The sequence below is a fragment of the Rhyacophila brunnea genome, unplaced genomic scaffold, assembly GCF_057557595.1.
Source record: "Rhyacophila brunnea isolate RB1 unplaced genomic scaffold, BYU_Rbru_1.0 scaffold_17, whole genome shotgun sequence".
Classification (NCBI taxonomy): domain Eukaryota; kingdom Metazoa; phylum Arthropoda; class Insecta; order Trichoptera; family Rhyacophilidae; genus Rhyacophila; species Rhyacophila brunnea.
Window position 1 is genome coordinate 29,770,036 of NW_028232827.1, and position 19,303 is coordinate 29,789,338.

At 32.7% G+C, this 19,303-nt stretch overlaps 1 protein-coding gene across 1 annotated transcript in view; it reads left to right on the plus strand.

The window, feature by feature from the left end:
- The window catches only part of SerT (Serotonin transporter), a 114,324-nt gene extending 95,236 nt beyond the window's left edge, over positions 1 to 19,088 (plus strand). Inside the window, exons 10-12 of the mRNA XM_085944181.1 lie at positions 9,312 to 9,512; positions 11,903 to 12,070; positions 17,411 to 19,088. Of these exons, the coding sequence (XP_085800307.1) occupies positions 9,312 to 9,512; positions 11,903 to 12,070; positions 17,411 to 17,485 (444 nt within the window). The 3' untranslated portion in view covers positions 17,486 to 19,088. The remainder of the gene's footprint in view (positions 1 to 9,311; positions 9,513 to 11,902; positions 12,071 to 17,410) is intronic.
- The last annotated feature ends 215 nt before the right edge of the window (positions 19,089 to 19,303 follow it).

Sequence of the window (19,303 nt, forward strand, 5' to 3'; positions counted from 1 at the left end):
AATTCGGAATAATGAAATATAATTTTAATGAGGGCGGAAATATTAAACCCGTCTTGTTAATTAGTTTAGAACGTAGATTTTTCAGTTATCTTTCACGTAGTCTATTTCAGGCTTTTACAGTTGTACGTACTGTCTGATGACGTTTCCGGAAATTTGTACGTATGCAGTCGGATATATCACATTTCACCATGAGATTTTATATCGGAAATATATGGCCGTATAGTATTTAGATTAAAATCATGCCTAAATAAAATACTTACAAAATAAAAACCTCCGGAATACAAGGAAAAAACCGAAGAAAATCGGTAGGTAAGTAAATTAGAAATACAATCGGATCGTATAATGTATTATATAAAATTTTCATATATGTTCGTAAGTATAAATTTGTACTTGATAATAATGATAGCAATATTATCAAATATTTTATACCAATCAATATCAAATTAATATTCTTATTAAATATAATAAAATTTCGAACATAACGAACTGCAATGCTTCACAAAAAAATGCGTATTTTTATCTCAATACTATACGGCCATCTATTTCCAGTACGACAGCTCACGGTGAACTGTAATACGTATAATTTACATGTAGCCGTCTGATGGTACTTCGGACACGTTTATAAATCCAGCGACGTGTTCGCATAATTAGATTGAGATTTTTGTGTTGTCTTACACGGGACAGGTATTTGTATGTATAGTGCAATGGTGCTTAAAAAAGCAATATGTCATGTTTATAATATTAGTTGTCAAAATTGTTGTAATTATGTTTTATAGTTTAAATAAAAAAAAAAATCATTCAACATTATTATTTATATGGTTCTTGATATACAAATCCATGTGTGGTCGATACGAGTTACATTTATAATCTATATTATGCTAATGAATTCTGCAACGGGTTCAAAGCCTTTGATCAAGACAACCAGTCTTGAGAAATTACTTTGGATCCATATGCAATAGACGTGGTATGTGGCGTGGAAGATACCGCCACAAACTATAAGCCATGTACAGTAAAAACGAAACAATGATGCGGTTCGTCGATTGTATGCCTACGTATACGTACGAGTACGCGGTCATCGGCTGCCAGGTATTTATTACGGCTCCCCATACGCACGCACACTATCGACCAACCGCATCATTGTTTCGTTTTTACTTTACCAATAATGATCGCGCCGTTGTCTTGTCTTAGCGATGGTGCCCATAGAACGCGTCGAGTGGGCGAAGTCGGCGTATGAAGTGTTTATTCATAACCATAATCACACGTCTCTCGCCGCGCATTACCCTTCACCTATGTAATAAGCGGCCCAAGCAGCACAAAATAATTATTATTACAGCGCCTCTCATAACAAAGCAATAAAAATATTATATTATTTCGGGGCTTGTAATTAATATTTACGACGACATTATTCAACCAGCGATAAACTGGACACGCAATAAAATTAAACAATGACTTCCCTGTTATTAAATAATTGCTTTTCGCCCGTCGATCGACGACGCCTCGAGCAGCGTAATTTTGGTAGCCGTGTTCAATGAATGGACTTCTTTGTATTTTCATTAAATCGTATCGCCGAGAAGCGAAAAACGGTGACTCATGCGGCAGGTGGGGCGCAAGGCATCGTCAAGTCCAGTGGGCGCTGGCGTATTTGATTACGTTGTATTTTTGATGATTTACGCGCCACTTGTAGAAATTTTGCGCGAGCGCCGCACTCGCTGCGTCAATGGGCTTTATGCCTTACATGACGTAAAAGTCGCAAGAGACGCCTTTTCAACATACCAGAGGGTCTATTCTATACACAAGGCGACTATCTACCGCTAAAGTAAAAGTGATAGTATTTATTACATATTTGTATTGAGGTAATATAATTGTTACAATATATTAGCCGTCTAAACAGTCAAAACTGTCTATCTCGCTCTAAATTTTATCACAGCACAGAGAGGTGCTGTTAAAATATAGTACATAAGTTACAACCAAGTTATTGTAATTGTTAAAATAAGTACTAATACGATATAAACCTACCCTAAGTTTGATAATATTTATCACTTTAGCGGTCGATAAGTATAGATAGACCCACAGGAGGCCTAGAGACGCGTTAATTGTACTGTGTAGAAAGAGCCACATATCCCTAGTATAGTATCGATAATAATAGTAATATATCGAAAAGTAGGTATACAATTAAAAAAAAGAATTAAGTACCTATAAAGAGTGACATAATTTAGTCGAAAGCATCAATGTTGCCAACCCCTTAGCGGCAATGAGAAAATAAATGCAACCGACTTCACGCCGTTCGAGTCACGGCCGGTGCGAGAAAATCTATGGCATTATTATGCTTCACGATTAAGTTTATGAGCTCTCCCCATCTCGGTTGGGCATTCTTTTTCCCTCCGCTCCATCACTGGACCACACCTCATCAATTCATTATTGTACATACTCGCTTCACTTTTCATCAGTCATTGTTGTCTATTATTTTGTTACCATGCTGCATATTAATATATTAGGCATTTTATGTTGGTATTACATTTGTTCAAGTATACCCCAGTTTTACTATAGTCGATCTCGTATGTCGATTTTTAGTCCGTTAGATTTATATTCTTTGTGTGAGAGAAAGGACACGTAATATTTTCGATAAAGTTCTCAGCACGCCCAACACATTCACGTTTCACATTACACTCAATAACAGAAAATTATGCAAGAGGAGTATTGTTCCAAATTTGGTGTCATATTTTACGGATTTGATAATGGCTACCAAATTGGTCATACAGATAAGTTACAATAAACGCCGCTTGATAACATGACCAAATCAATAGTTTCAGAATTTACTTAAATACCAGACTCACTCACTCACTCCGCCCGGAATAGCGAAGGATGGAGGTAGGCTGTTAAGATCCGCCATAAATAGTGCACATTAAACTTTGTTAGTCATACGTATTTGTTTTTATTGAACTAACACTATAATTTACAGATCTTTACTACCTTCACCCTTCGCAGCATATAGCAGCGTATATCACGTCTTGGGAATGACCGTGTATAAAACTAATGACTATTAAATCTCTTTGTTTAAGCAGTCAAACCAGGAGCATATGTGTCGCTAGATTTCAAAATCAGCCAAGTCCATAATATATGAAAATGAGAAAAACAGCTTTTAGTTTTCTTAAATACACAGTCACAAGGGTGAAAGTTTATATTATGTCGAGTATAGAATATTTAAAATTAATAAATTTCACATTTTGATAATGCAGAAATGTTAAAAAGCAGTCGTTCTTCAGCAATTCATAAACAAGTCAAAAATACCTAAAGGTAGACTTGGCTGATTTTGAAATGTAGCAACACATATAGTATAAATTAATAATAAATAAATACGGCAAAAATACTTTCATTGTTACATGATTTCGTGCCAAACCCCTCTACCGTTAGGCCTAGGCACAAAAATGTGATTTACGATCGTAGTGCTAGTTATTTTATACTTCTAAATTTCAAACGCAATTCAACGAACTGTTAAGTAATAGAAAATGATTGTTATTATTCACAATAATAAACATAGTAACAGGTTAATTAATGCAATGGAAATATGCAATTAAAAATCTTCATTTACTGCGAATAAGTTAGCATTGGATTCAAAGTATAACCAATAACTATCTCTACGATCGGAACTCCCATGCTTTTGTTTGACTATTTATACACTACCTTGTGTTGTGTATGTTAAATATAATTTTATAGAATTTTTTTACAAAATAGTATTTTCATAACGCTATTATTCCGTTTCTTTAGTCATTGAATGTATACAAATTTGTATTACTCATATATCTAAAGTTTCAATATATATATAAAATATATTATAGCCTTGATACCTATTTAATGCATTAAAATATAATCTCACGTAGTCCGTGTTATTTTAAATATAATATGTTATTATTTGCCCACGTACAAACTTACCTGCATTACCTTTAAGTTCCTGTGAAACTTTCGTGAAATAGTTGAAAACATTTAAACAACCCCAAGGTTTATAATATAATATTATAAGTAGAATATCTTGATAGTTTAAGCTCTAAAATCATATTTAAATAAACTGCTGTCTGAAAAGCTCGCATTTTCTTCACAAGAAGAGTAAGTAACAACTGCATAATTTCAATTTTGTATTAAAAAAATATTACGCCGTAGACCCTCTACGCCATAGATTATAAACTTATTTTGTCTATGAGATTGTTTAGTGTGACCTATTAAAACTCACATTTTCTTCACAAAAGGAGTAACAATCACAAGAATTTCAATTTTGAATTTAAAAAATATCACGCCGAAGACCCTCTACGCCAGAGATTATAAACTAATTTTGTCTGTGCGTTTTTTTGTGTGACCTATTACAAGTTGTTTATTGTTCACAGAGTACAGACCCAAATAAAAAATAAATTGATATAAGTATATTTTTAGCAAGTGTTTTTGACGCGTAGAAACCATAAAATCGTGTTTCTTTGCAGATAAGGCAATAGTTGCCCTCTAGGTATAGGTACAGATTTGTTTTATTGTGTTTAAAAATATAATTGACTTATTTGTGGTTAGCAACAGATGGAGCTTGTAAAATTCTGATCAAATTGAGGTGCATGTCGCCTACCATCACGTGACGTCACAGTAAGCTGCTGCTACGGGGAAAAAGTGTGTAATGTCGTTTTTCTTGGTGTTTAAAATATTATCAGACTGATGCTCCCATCCCGTAGCACATTTTGAACATTTAAACGAACATTGTCAGTTAGCAAATTCGGCCGAAATCACCAGAACAATAATCAGGTCACCTCACGTCGAACTGCACTGCATCAACACCTGCATGACTCAATGAACGTTTTTATCATCTTCTACATGCCTACCCTTTTCGACTGTCATGTCAAAATCACGTTTTTTTTTTGTTTTTAGCGGTTGGCACTATGTATTTTCTATAAAAAATTTGTCTGTTATCTATGGTCTGCAGGTTGGGTTCTGTTCAAAATATTATCTATGGATGTCATGTCGCAAGTAATTTTAATGTACGCACACGTAGAAACTGTTAAAATTAATTGAAAATAGCATGGATAATTAATAACAATTCAAATTACTAATACCAATTATAGTTGGCACTCTTCATCAGTATCATTCTTCAGTGAGATGGTGATGGTTCAAAATATTTTGCAAAATGACGAAACCATAGACTAGATTTGTCGCCTCGACAGCGTGACAGTAGGCGACATGCACTTCAATTTGATTCACGCTTTTTAAATATTCGAAACAAATGAAATGATTTTTTCTGTCAGACCAATGAATTAATGACAAAACATATTAATTATGTTTTTATTTTTGCGCAATTTTATATATTATAGTATTTAAGATTTTTAAATTCACAAGATCTGTAACGCCAGTAACATTGGAAGCTTTTATATTTCGTGTACTTCACGATAAAGGTGTCTCTAATATAGTCGAAGAGTAGGACAAGAGGTGTTGAAAAGTTCGTATGACTAACAAAATGTCTTGTGTAACGGCAAACTACCTTCACTCCATTTGCTCTCGTGAAAGAGTGGCCATTTCTTTGGATTTAGTCGCAATAAGGCAGGTTCGTCCCCGGTTATTTTTTTATTTAGACTTTTCAAAACTATATTGACATAGAAACACATTGAGATCGTGATAGATGAAAAGTTCCGGCTCATTTAGTATGGCATAGTAGTCCAACTCATGTATTGTAGGTACTCGAGCAAGATGACTATTTTAATAGCCATATTTTTTATTAAATTTGATAAACAGAGCACATTCTGACATATATAATTTTAATGTGTATTATAATATACATGTTAGCAGAATATATTATGTTATACCATTACCATATATACCATTTATAAAATTGGATTGTCTGTCTGTTTTTTCGGTTATTACTTTAAAAAGAACTACTGCGAAACTTACATAGCTTAGAGACTGTATTTTTGGTACAAACTCTGCAACAATATGAAGTAAGGGGCGGATAGAGAAGCGCGCGCCTAGAAATCAAGCAATTAATAATACGAATCAGTATATTTCTTCATTGTCTATTGATTCTTTTCATATTTCACCCGAACGCTGAACAAAGTCATGAAAAAAAAAGTGTGTGGTAATATATGTACCGGAATTTGCAATATGCACAGTTATTACAATGTTATTAAAATTCATTTGCAATATACAACTAGCGCGTTGGTCATAACAAGCATGGATTGAAAATAAGTAATTGGGTATGGGGCAGGAAACACAAAAATAAGAGAGGTGGGTTGCCTTCAGGGGGATGAAAGTTCCATACAGCGAACGTGACCACCTAATACTCAGTTTTCAGAATAGATGGTAGCACGGTCACACACGAAGTCGCATGATACAAGGCCATTTCAATGACCAATCAGAGCTCACCCATGGTCCAGCCAATCAACATTCGAGCTTTCGATCAGTCTTTTCAAATTTCATGTCAATTCTACATGATATTTTCAAAACAAAAGCAGTCGTCCAAGTGTCAAGTGTCAGAATAATATTGCTGTTCGGCGTTTTTAAACCATATTGATAAAAGGTTTTGCAATCCGATAGCTGATAAAATAAGTTAATGGGTAAGTCTACTTTTATTATATTATGTTTATAGGTATATACAATTGTATGCCCCTTGAAATTTCTTTGCAGTCGTAGTATCGAAATAATGATAGTACCTTCCTATTGTAATTTTCACGTTTGCAAATCTACCAAGGCAAACATAAAAAATAGGTAGGTATATAAAGAAGATTATGTTTGAGTAAATTACGTACCTACCTATATAAAATGTCTATATTATATTTGCGCATTCTTACAAAAGTGTAAATGGCGACCATTGTCATTTTATATTTTGAGATTAAGTAGATTTTAAAATTATTGTTTCAGAATATACATCAATATGTTGTTGATCGTCAAGCGATGAAAATTTATAAAGAAATCTTCAAGCTACACAATATATGAAATAATTAATGAAGTCATCAATCTGACAGGAAGTGCTGACAAATAATTTCCATGGTGGGAGTGCATTACTATTATTATTATTACATAATTATGTCCTCATAAATTTATATTGTTACTCATAATTTGTCAATATGATTATCATTGCAATAAAGTGTACCTATCTGAATTGAAATATCGACTTTTATTCATTTTTGTCACAATTTCGTTTTTATAATTATAAATACTTTTTTGGGTTCGGATCTATGGTTCTGTCATAGCCAAAACTTCTAGTCACGCCAATAGATGGTGCCAATTATAGGGGGCATCTTCTTGTATGGAACTTACGAATCTATATATATATATATATATATACGTCTGTTATCTATGGTTGCCTTCTAGGCGAGATTGTAAGAACTTTTAATTCTCGAGTGTGGATAAATTATACACGTGTTAGATAATAGATATATTTATTTTTAATACTTGCATTTACATCGTATTATGAATTACAGTTTGTTATGTAAACGAAACGCGCATTTAATATTAGTAATATTTGAGTACACTCGACGCATTTTGTATTTGGCGACCATCGTAAAGTAATAAACCGAATCTGGCTTCAAAGCCTTGGTCAGTGACGACTGGTATTCATATTTCTATCTTATCAATATGTTAGGTGAAATAAAAAAATATTAATCAATATATTATAATACAGCGTCTAAAACTTTGAAATGGACATAGACAGGTGACAGTAATGGAGACAGCAAAATAAGGCTTTCATCCAACAATGGATCGAGAGTGGTTGAAATGGTGATGATATTGATAACTAAACATTTTGGTGACGAACTGTTCTTGAGGTAACATGGGCAGCTTAAGATGGTTTTTAATACCCAAAGAGCCCGCTAGAGGAGGTTCATTTGAAATTGTAATTCAGTAGTTGGTAGTGTTTCCAATCTTTTATCCCACTTCGCCAAGATAGCGGATTCTCGATGACGGCATTTCTCTACGATTTATTATATTTGCCAAACACTAGCGGTGTATTCTATTATCAGTGCCACATTACATATTAAATAACGTACAGTATTTATATTTAAAATATAGGTACTAACTATACTCCATCCTAATTAGAGTAGCATATAGCTGGAATATTTATTATGTATATTCAGCTGTCTCTCTATTTCACATATTTTCTCTCGAGCAGTGGCCAATAGAATTTAGCGCAGCTCCAGTTAGTGTCAATACCAGGGAACACAAAATTAATGGGAACTGAAATACCTAACGGATAAGGAGTAATAGACAGTGTGGAATAATAAGGGATAAACTTATACATGTGTCAAGAATACGTCATTTTAAGCTTGTCCTTCGTTCTGATATGGAACCTGAACGAGCGGAGCTATTTGCCAGGGTCCGTCCTCACACGGGCCCAATTTGCCACGCAGATCTGATAGCAACCGAAGTCCACTTTGCGGCATTCGAGAAATTTGCAGCGTCGTATGGGGAGCGGGATAGTCCCGACTCCTCTGTAGACTCATCCATTTCAACTCGTGACACTCAGTAGGCGGATTACATAGGGCGCTTAACGTCAACGGACAGCAGAGCCAGACCAATTATTTTTCTTTCTTTCTTAACTTCATTCATTAAGCACTACGGTGTATGGTTGCAGCATAAGTCCCATGCAGCTCCGTCTCGGGATGAAATGAGCACTTAAAATCACTTCTTTCAGACACGTGTGTAATGTCATGGAAGGCGGCCGTGCAATATCCACGGCCGTACATACATTACGGATGGTGGTGGGAATCTAGTTCATCTACTCTCGGCTTATGCACTGACGCTCATTCAACAATGGTGTCCCACACAATATTGCACTCTATAATGTGTGTGTTTTTGTAGGACACACACATTATAGAGTGCGAGAGATATTCAAAACCCTGCTTCAAAATGTAGTGCATCGGAATTATATTTATTAATCTGTTATGTTGTTAATATTATGTAATATTTTACAAGCGTCGGTGGCATTTAAAATTTAACGGTTTATATTGTTAATTTGTAGAAAAACAAACAGTTATATTGATTATAAATATATATACTTATATTTTAATGTATTAATTAAAAAACTAATTAATTTATGATCATATCCCAGTCGAGATGAATTTCTATGTGCGATAGAACTTATTTCGCAACTGGTATTTAAAAAATCCTTGGAAAAAATGTCATTCTGTAGGTGTAAAAAAATCTATGATGTGTCTTGTCACCATTATGTCAGCCACGGTATGCTCTCTAAATAGATTTAATGTATCTTGTGCACAGTTACGTACAAGATATAGGTATAGATATACTTGTAAATCACATAACATTTAAATCGATGTATTATTTAAATTTTCCAGGGTGGCGTGTTTTTGGTCAATTTCCTAAACGTATACGGACCAGGGTTGGCGATTCTGTTCGTCGTATTCGTAGAGGCCGCAGGGGTGTGCTGGGTCTACGGCGTAGACAAGTTCTCGGAGGACGTGGAGCAAATGATTGGGCATAAGCCAGGCATCTTTTGGAGAGTCTGCTGGAATTATATCAGCCCCGTTTTCTTATTGGTAAGTTATACAAAATATTAAATTTCAAATACCCATAAGCCACCTGGTATAATAATAATGTATTATACATATTATTAAAATGGTACCTACTACTTAATATTTTATTATTACAACGTTTTTCAAAGCTCGTATTCTTGTTTGTCCGGTGGTTGTTTGACCAGTACAAATCTTGCAATCGATTTTTAACTAACTTCCCGACTAGCTAGACATATATCAGAACACGATGCCAATGTATTCTTTTAATACTTTTAGCCATCTTTAAGCAGAATTGAATTCATTTTCAGTTAATTCTGTTTTGTATGGAAATTTATTTCATAAAAATTCGTAAAAAGTAAAAGACTATTATTGGTTGCTAAGAGGGTGGTCCTAGCAACTAATTTATTGATATATACGTGCGTTACTATGGAAATCAAAATGAAATGTCAAAATTACATTTCTGTATTCTTTATTTGTTTGTTTTTTATTTACTTCATATCAAGTACAAGTTTGAGCATATTGAGGATAATAATTCAAAAGAAAATTTAAAAACGTTATAAGTATATAAAAAGTTATTTTTATCTTGTAATTATTTATTATTTTTTTATTATTAATTTTCTACAATAAATGGAACGTTTAACCTTAACCTATGGTTGGGTTCAAATTCTACAGATACTTTCTCCTCCAATCCAAAAAATAAGACCACTCCTTTATTGCATTGTAGGTATACTAGCACAGCAAATGATTCTACATTATATTATAATAAGACATTGTCTACTTGTTCAATAAAGAATGTTACATATTTGAATCTACGCATCTATGTTATACACAAGGCTGCTATCGGCGGCTATCCGGGGTAGTTTGTCATATGTATGTATTGAGGCAGTGACGTCCCAATACAAAATGCCGCCCCATTTTTTATATAGTATTTTTTTATCATTTTTTCATGACTTTAAAATCGAAGAAATGTGTTGTATGGATACATTACTAACAAAATATTATATAACAAACATACAAAATTAAATTTATACATATTTATTATATTATTATATTTATTATACCGCCCTTCCAGTAACTGCCGTTCCCAAGCGACGCTCAATCTGCCTATCCCTACGGGATGTCACTGTATTGAGGTGGTTAATTGTTACAATAAGATTACCGTCTGAACTGTCTATATTTTAACAGCACCTCTCTTGGCTGTGTTAACTTTTAGAGCGAGATAGATAGTTTTGACAGTTTAGAATCAATACATAAATATGATAAACTACCCTCGATAGCCAGCGATAGATACCGATAGCAGCATTGTGTATAGAATAGGTGCGTAAATCATTCGTTGAATAAAAAAAAATATTCTTATAGATCAATCAAAATAATCAACAGTGTAAAATTACAAAATATGTATCACAATACAACCTGTTTAAGGTGAAGCCTTTACTGAGCCGTTGTTAATAAAAAGGATTTCAAGTTATACACATTTATGTTTTTATAAAAATCGATGTTTTTTAAAATAGATATAAAAAATATTAAAACTATGAATTAGTCAAAAATCTCTTAGGGCTTAGAAAACTTAATAAACTAAATTGTAATAATAAATATGACCATAAGATATATGTAATAATAGGGTGCGGTCCGATTCAACAAATTCACATTTTATTACATTTTTACAATTGTAAGTTCATCTTTGACTTATTGCAAGCTTCGTATTTTTCCGCTAGGTGCCTCTTTAAAAAAGGCTCAGTAAAGACTTCACCTTAATACAACTGAATACTTTCTGAAAGACTTTAGTTGAGTAAATTTACTTCGGTGGTTACTTGGAATTTTATTTTATTCCATTGCAATGTCTTCCTAGATTTTTCATTTAATTTGAGGTACCTACTTATGTATATTTATGCAATCTAACAATTGCAAAAGAAACAACTGTTTTGTCTCAATTATTAGCATTACAAACTGTGATAGAAATAATAGGATAATATATCAACTTAGATTTATTTTTTTAATATAAAAATACTGAACATATTTGTAATTCAACTGTATACCCAACTATATATTACGGGCTTAACTCGCGATTGTTGGTTTGTTAATAAACCCCGACGTGCGGTGGTCAAAATCCACATTATATTGTAGAGACAATGATAAATAAATTAGATAGTGGACGAAACTGATTTTACAATCAATACCCTTCATATTGTTTTCGTACATAAGTAATTTATTTTTAGATTGATTAAATAAATTAAAACATACCCAACAGATAATTTTACAAGTATAATATTATATCGAATACATTTTATCTGGATATCTATCGTATAGTTTTGTATGTAAATATAATCAGAAATTTATTTGTAAACTATGAAATTGTGTACATTAGATAAAAAAATTTCTATACTTTTCTTAATTGTTTTTTTCGCTTTTTTCAGTGTATTTTCATATTTTCACTTCTCTCGTATGAAGACATGTTGGGAGGGGAATACCAATATCCTGACTGGAGTATCTCTCTCGGCTGGGTTCTCACAGGATCCTCGGTCATCTGCATCCCTGTCTACTTCGTCTACAAGCTCTGTATCACGCCAGGATCATTCATACATGTAAGTTTACCATTGTGGTTTTTGTTTTTCTATACTGAAATCTTCTTTCCTCATTGTCTTTCAGAGCTGCCAAAAGCATAATAAGCACCCTCGCGCAAATTGATTGATTAGTACACAGCTGTTGTGTGTATATTCTGTATGTTTTGTCAAAGGTCTTATTTATACGAACAATATGTGTACAATGTAAAGGTATGACGCAGATAGGCGAATTTGCCACATATCACTGTATATGACGTGTACCGGTGTATATGCTCGCGGACAATTATTGTTTACCTGCGTATCGTTACTTCGCCCAACAAGCACCATTCGCCACTGGAAAATAGTGTTAATGGTGTTAATAGACACGTCAGGCAAACTAGTTCAATACAATACTTAATTATATTACATTACAATTAAATCACGTATAATCACAAGCAAATAAATCATTCGTTAGCTACGGTGGTTAACCTAATCGAATTTCCCATCCAAGAATCGTTTAAACAAACTTTACCGCTCTAAAAAAGGTGTCTATTATAATTATTATTAGAATGAGGTAGAAACCCTCATCCAAAGTGAGTCAAAAGTAAAAACTTGAAAATGATTAATTATAGTGAAAGCTAACACAGAACAAAAATTTTTCTGTTAAACCTTTACGTCCGCTAAGGCATAACAAACCTATGGATATTTACAAACTATCGATTTCCTTAGTCAATTCAGGGTTAACATTATAGTTACTATTGTGTGATTTATGTTCGCTATACCTACTGTTTGACTGCCCGAGCTGCCCTTATTTTCTTAATATATGTAGATTACTTACCATACCTTCATAAGTACTAGGGTGGTTTGATAAGTTAATATCTTAACGTCTTCATGTTCGATCCTAAAATGATCATATCATCATATGGGTCTCCAAAGAGTGGAAGTTGTAGTTATAAAAAGATTTTGTTTTTATGAGAAATGCATATTAGCCAGTAGCCACAATATGTTCAACCTATTAGCTACATACTCTGGGTCCAAACACACTTAAAAAACTATAATATGTGAATTTTCCCGATCAGTCAATTTGTGAGAAATGCCCATTTTCAATATTTTCGTATATGTAATATAATAATTATATTTTTAATAAACTACTTCTTTTATTCAACGAATACGACAAAAGATTTCAGAATGTAACATTCTATATACTGAATACACAACATTTGATAACATCTCATGCATATACACACAAGATAAAATCGTTTTGTAGAATAAAATACGACACCCGATGAGACTTGAACCTGGACCTGCTAGATTCGCGCCAATATGTTTTACCAATTAAACAACGGGCGCCTTAGATAATTACGACTATTTTAACTAGCAGTTGTTACATGAATTTATGTCATGTTGTGTTTCGAGAACCCCTTTTAAATATTCTGATGAATAGATTGTGTCATTAACGTCAAAGAAAATCGCCGCTAGTGATAAGCGTAATATGATGTTTCAAGACGACTTTTAGTCTCACATTTTTTTTCCAAAAGATGATTTTACACTATTGAGGAAGAGCAAGTTTCTAGTTTAATCACTTAGTTACAGAATCTCGCTAATATCTGTGAGACAAGATAAAGACACAGATAAATTTAAAAAAAAAACCATGAAAGCTAGTGAAAATAACAAACATATCCATAGACAATAAACTATAGGTTGTGCAGATTGTTGTACGATTAATAACGATAATGGTTCATGTCAACGCTTTCAAAGCTCCGAATTAATTGTTCATACTATCGTCCGATGCAATGAATTGCACTTTTACGAAAACATTCAGATGTTTACAATATTCGATAATATATAATAAAACACGAGTCAAATTGCAACGTGTTGAATGAAAATCGTTTTAATCCGATTCCAAGATTATTAACGCAATATTGTTAATATAATATGTAAAATACATCGCTAGGTTATAAATATGTAACGAGAAATATTAGGCCCCTATGAGAAATCACGCAAGCCACAATCCACCTCCCTTCAGTGTTTCTACAAATAAAATGTCATAATTTCCCTCCGTATGTACTTATGCTATTAGTTTCAAAGTCAGTAACCTCCATATTCCGCTATTTTGAGATAATAGCAACAAACTGTCAAGCACGTTTAGGATAACAATTAATATAAAATTTTCTATTTGCAAACAAATATATACAATAACAAGCGTAATAAAATGTCCTCAATTTCATTAAAATTAATAAAAAAAAACATCTCTACAATAAAATTATTCATCGTAAAATATGTTTTAAGAAAATGGCGGCTGATGAATTATAGATGAATAGTAGATAGATTTTTCTTGGCTTTCATTCTAAAAAATAATACCTATTAAACGCAGTCCAAATTCGATTACAGATTCCGAACTTGTTCTACAGAAAAAAATCTTCAATTTTAGAGAATCTCACTTATCTTACCTAATCATCATTATAATTTCTTAACATTCATAAATCTTGTGAATTATTCGTTGAATAACAAATAGTTAATTAAAAATTATTAGCAATTTCAAGTAAGTTACAACAAAACATCTTGGAGTGATCCGTGACGTCGGGTAGTAATTAAAGTAATACCTACTTTGATTTAAAATACAAAAGCCGACCGCCAATAGTAGGTACCTCAATTTGGAAAGCGCTTCAGTGAATATTAAAAGCCATTAGTTAAAATTTGTAGCAATTAAGTATGACTCCTTTAACATAATGGTTTATGTGCGTGGGCGCATCAGAGATGCAGTTATAATATATTTTCTCAGAAGTGTTTTCAAAATTAATTAGTTCAATAATCACATATAACAACTATCGGGCTGAGAATTATGCCCCTAGTGCGATCTTGCAGTGACATAGCTACAACACTGATTATGAAGCTATTGATTAATGATAGTGAATAAAAAAACATCACTGTATATCGTCAAGTACGTGCATTCTGTACTGCAGTTCGTAACGTTAGAATCCCCGCAGTTGCAAGGTATTGTGCATCCAGGCGACTTTATCGTGCGTACTATACAAAAGACAAGATTACTTTCATAGACAAACACTTGACGAGGCGCCAGTATTTAAAAGCTGCACAACCTCAACTAGGTTTTGTTTATTGTCTATTCCTAGACGGCTGCCTGGCCTCGTAATAGAGGTTTAGTTGTATTTATCTCTACTCTACTAGATAGGTAGGTACTCTATTTAATGCTTAGTCATTTTTCTACGATAATATTTCGAGGAATCTATAACGATATTATAATTCTTGCAATGATGTATTAAGTTACGGGCGTTGGTTGTTCTACGTTACCTCTATAGATATAATATACACCGTATAGAAAACGAGGCCAGTGTGTAACGCACTAATCTCTTACCGGGGGCTCCGGCTTTGACCCCGGTGAGGACATAATACCTTTATGTAATTTTCTCCAATTCCTGATCTTTATGATATCGTTTCGCTTCTACTATACTGCACTACTGGGCCTCATTGCCTATTGGATTGTTTGAGTATACATGTATGGTTCATGTATATTTTGTAATTATTCGATTATTCTAAAACGTCTAATGAATTAAGCAAAATTTAAAGCATTTGAAATATAGAGATATTTTCATGAATAGTAACTATATATTAATATTTTCGAATTTTCGATTACGTACCTAGTTATAAAATGTTGATTTGTTAGAAAGATTTGTTAAAATTTGTAAAAAAAAAAAATGTTGGTTGCATGTTTTTCAACAATTTCAACAACTTTTCAAGAACAAATTTTACAGGAGAACCAAAAAACATTTTTTGAATGATTTTGGTTTAATATTAATAAAAAAAAAATAAGCACAGACATTGGGTGCATGATGATTGGTGATTTGGTGTAATATCTTTTCGATCTACTAATAATTAAAGAAGTTATTACAGAAAATCATTAAAATTTAGGGTAAATGCTTTTTTTCCTTAAATTAAAATTTAATTAAAGCTCAATTAAAACCTGAATTTAGATAATAAATCGGCATTTGCGGCTTACTTCCTTTTTACAGAACGTGTATTTAGTTGTATACATTGTTAATATTTAATAAAATCACTTTTCGAAAAATCGAGGGTTAAGCCCCTTTTCCTAAATAAAGTCGACATACTACGTAAGGTGAATATTGATCTTTTTAGAAATTAAATCAATGATTATAAACAGTGTTAATTGTTACAATCTTACTGCACTATTTTCGCCCCCGTAGAATTATTGCGCGCAAAAAGAGTACGAGTATATTCTACTATTTATATAAGTAGGTGTACCATTTTTTTTCATTCGTTTGATCAAAAACTGTATAGTAAAATCGCATAAATATTGCTAAAAACACAAGATGCTTACACTTATTACAACCAATAGTTTTCCCAGCACTAAAGTAAAGATAAAATAGTATGTTTAGTTTAGATTTTGTATACTTATTTGCTTCGGCGGCGTATTATGGATCATTTCGCGACCAGTGGACAAACTTAACGCTCTCGATATTTCAACTTAACCGAACATAACCCAGTTATGATGCGGCACTGTACAATGTAATGCAGTACTAATCAGTGATTACTGAAGCGAAATGAACCGAAATCCAATCGGGTCTGTTCTCTTATACAAAGCGACGATATTAATTAGTAACGAAGCGGTACCTAATAGGACGCATCGCAGAATTAACATAATGCAATCCTAAATTAGATTAAATTAAATAAATTAATACCGAAAATTACCAGTATACCTACATACATAATTTTGATAACACTTCTGAGAAAATATATTATTCCGACCATGTCCGATCCTAATAGGATCATATGGGCCTCCACAGAGTAGAGGTTATAATATTATAACCAATAGAAAAAATCTTTTTGAAAAAAAAAGACACCCCGCAGGAATCGAACCTGCATATCTCGGGTATCGCGCCCATGCACATAGACCACTATGCTAAAGGCGTCATACTTAATTGCGACAAATTTTAAGTAATGATTTTTAATACTCTCAACTAACAGTGTACCTCCACCGTTCGCTAGTGAGTCACCCAGTTCTTCGCTATAATGCACTCCCGATAAGTTGATGAGTTCGTCGATCCAGCTAGTTTTAGGGCGGCCTCTTAACTGTAATATAGTGTCACTTAGATACGACTGAATGACTACACTTGTCCAGCTCCGAGCGACAGAATATCCAGATCCAGAAAATTGGTATCTCATCACACCTCCATATTGGTTCCTTTTGTGTGTCATGTCAAATTGTATTATTATTAATTGTTTAAAATCAAAATATCTATACAGATGCAAGAAAGCTAGTGTTGAAACAGTGTAGTTTATTTATCATAGCGTGATGTAATGTCACTTTAATCTTGAATCCTCTAATTTTTCAATTTTCTTTTTCAGCGCCTGAAGTTCATAATGAAGCCGGAAATAGTGAGTACGCGCCCGACAACGTATTGCACCGGGACGGATGTGTGACCCGAATGCCCTTCCGAGGAGTGGTTGGTATAGATCTGCGCCCCCAAGGCCACCTTGAGAGCCACAAAATCCGAACGTGGAAGTTCGGCATTACGAAACACTAGGGCAAGATACCAGAAATATCATAACCTGAAAATTTGCTCCATGACGTGTAAAATTGCGGCCAAGATAACGTATATTCCATTTTCAAAATCAAAGATAGGATCTGAAACCAAAGACAAAAATCATTTTAATTTATATCTATAATAAATACATACCTACCTATAAAATACGTAGCTATGATTTTCTTGATTGATTTGATGACAATGTTCTTTTATTTTGTTTCAGATATATTAATTAAGCATTATCAATTTCTTGCAGTCAAATAATTTATTATCGGCTGCCTATCAATATTTCTGGACTCACTTTTGATATAGTGATACGATTATTTTTAGATTAAATTAGGAAGTCAACGACAAATTTGGTTACGAATTTACAAGCAACCTTGGCCGCGGTATAACAAAATGGGAACGAAATTATTTGAAAATGAAACGTTGGAGATTTGAATGAAAACATCAGTGGGGTGATTTTAGTTGTGATACTATTTTGTTGTTTATATGGGTTTACATAGAATATGGGGATATGTGATCCACATTATAATTCTTAAACGATCATAGATATTGAAATATAGTTTTATAATCATCGAAGATGATAATATTATTTTTAACGGAAGAACTAAAATAATATATTTATTAATCGCTTACGTTATGACTATAATATTCGTCTACATCGTACACTGAAAAATTAAATCAAATTTTCAAAACAATACCATTTCTATATAATATAGTTAGGTACATCAAATACGTCTTAAAAATATAATTGGTTAATTAAGCGACATGAAATAATAATACGATATCGCCAATTTTATTTGTAAGCCAAGTTTACAATTCATAAAAGGGGAGAGGAATTAAACGAAATGATTGGTGTTATTAAAATAACACCAATATCTCTAAATCAGTAATTAATATTATTTTGGAAAATATGTAGGTAGCCCAATTTCCACGAACTCAAAACTTTATGTCATGTAGGCACAACACATTTGAGCTACGACCACATCGGTATAAAATAATATAATATACGAAAGCGCTACCGTGTATTATTATTTATTTGAACCTGAATAAAAGAACACGACATTTGAAAGTTTGTTCTTATCGCATACAGGGCAACACTTATCGATAGAAACTTTATTTATATGGTCATTGAACGTTGAAATAAATGATACGATGGATATAAATTTTCTTATTTATTTGTGTAGATTTTGAAAACAAACTTTTAAAGCCTCTCTCTCTCTCTCTTTTAATATTCTACTCACATTATAAAAAAAACTATTTTATTTAAGGTTGAAAAAACCGCCGAATTCGCTCGGTCAAAGGGTTTATGTGGAGATACTTTTTGTTTATTGTTATAAAACGGTCAATATTATCAAATATTGCTTTAAATTCTTTTAATCGTGATACATATTAATTGCCACTTAATATTACGTCAGTGTACTTTTTTTAAAAAAAAATTGTTCGTGATTAAAATTCACAGATACTAAATTTCCGATAAATTAATTATTGTTAAATGTTGTATCAATAATTGAATTATGTGTAAATACTTATGCGTGTATTTAATACGTTTAAAAGTTATTAGATAGTTATTCGCGCTTGGTATTTCGTCACTGCAAATCATTACATATATATACACTTAATATATATTGTAAATGCTGGATCGACTATAACTATACATTTATAGGCACAATATTATTGTTTATTAGATGCCGCTTTTAATAATATACAA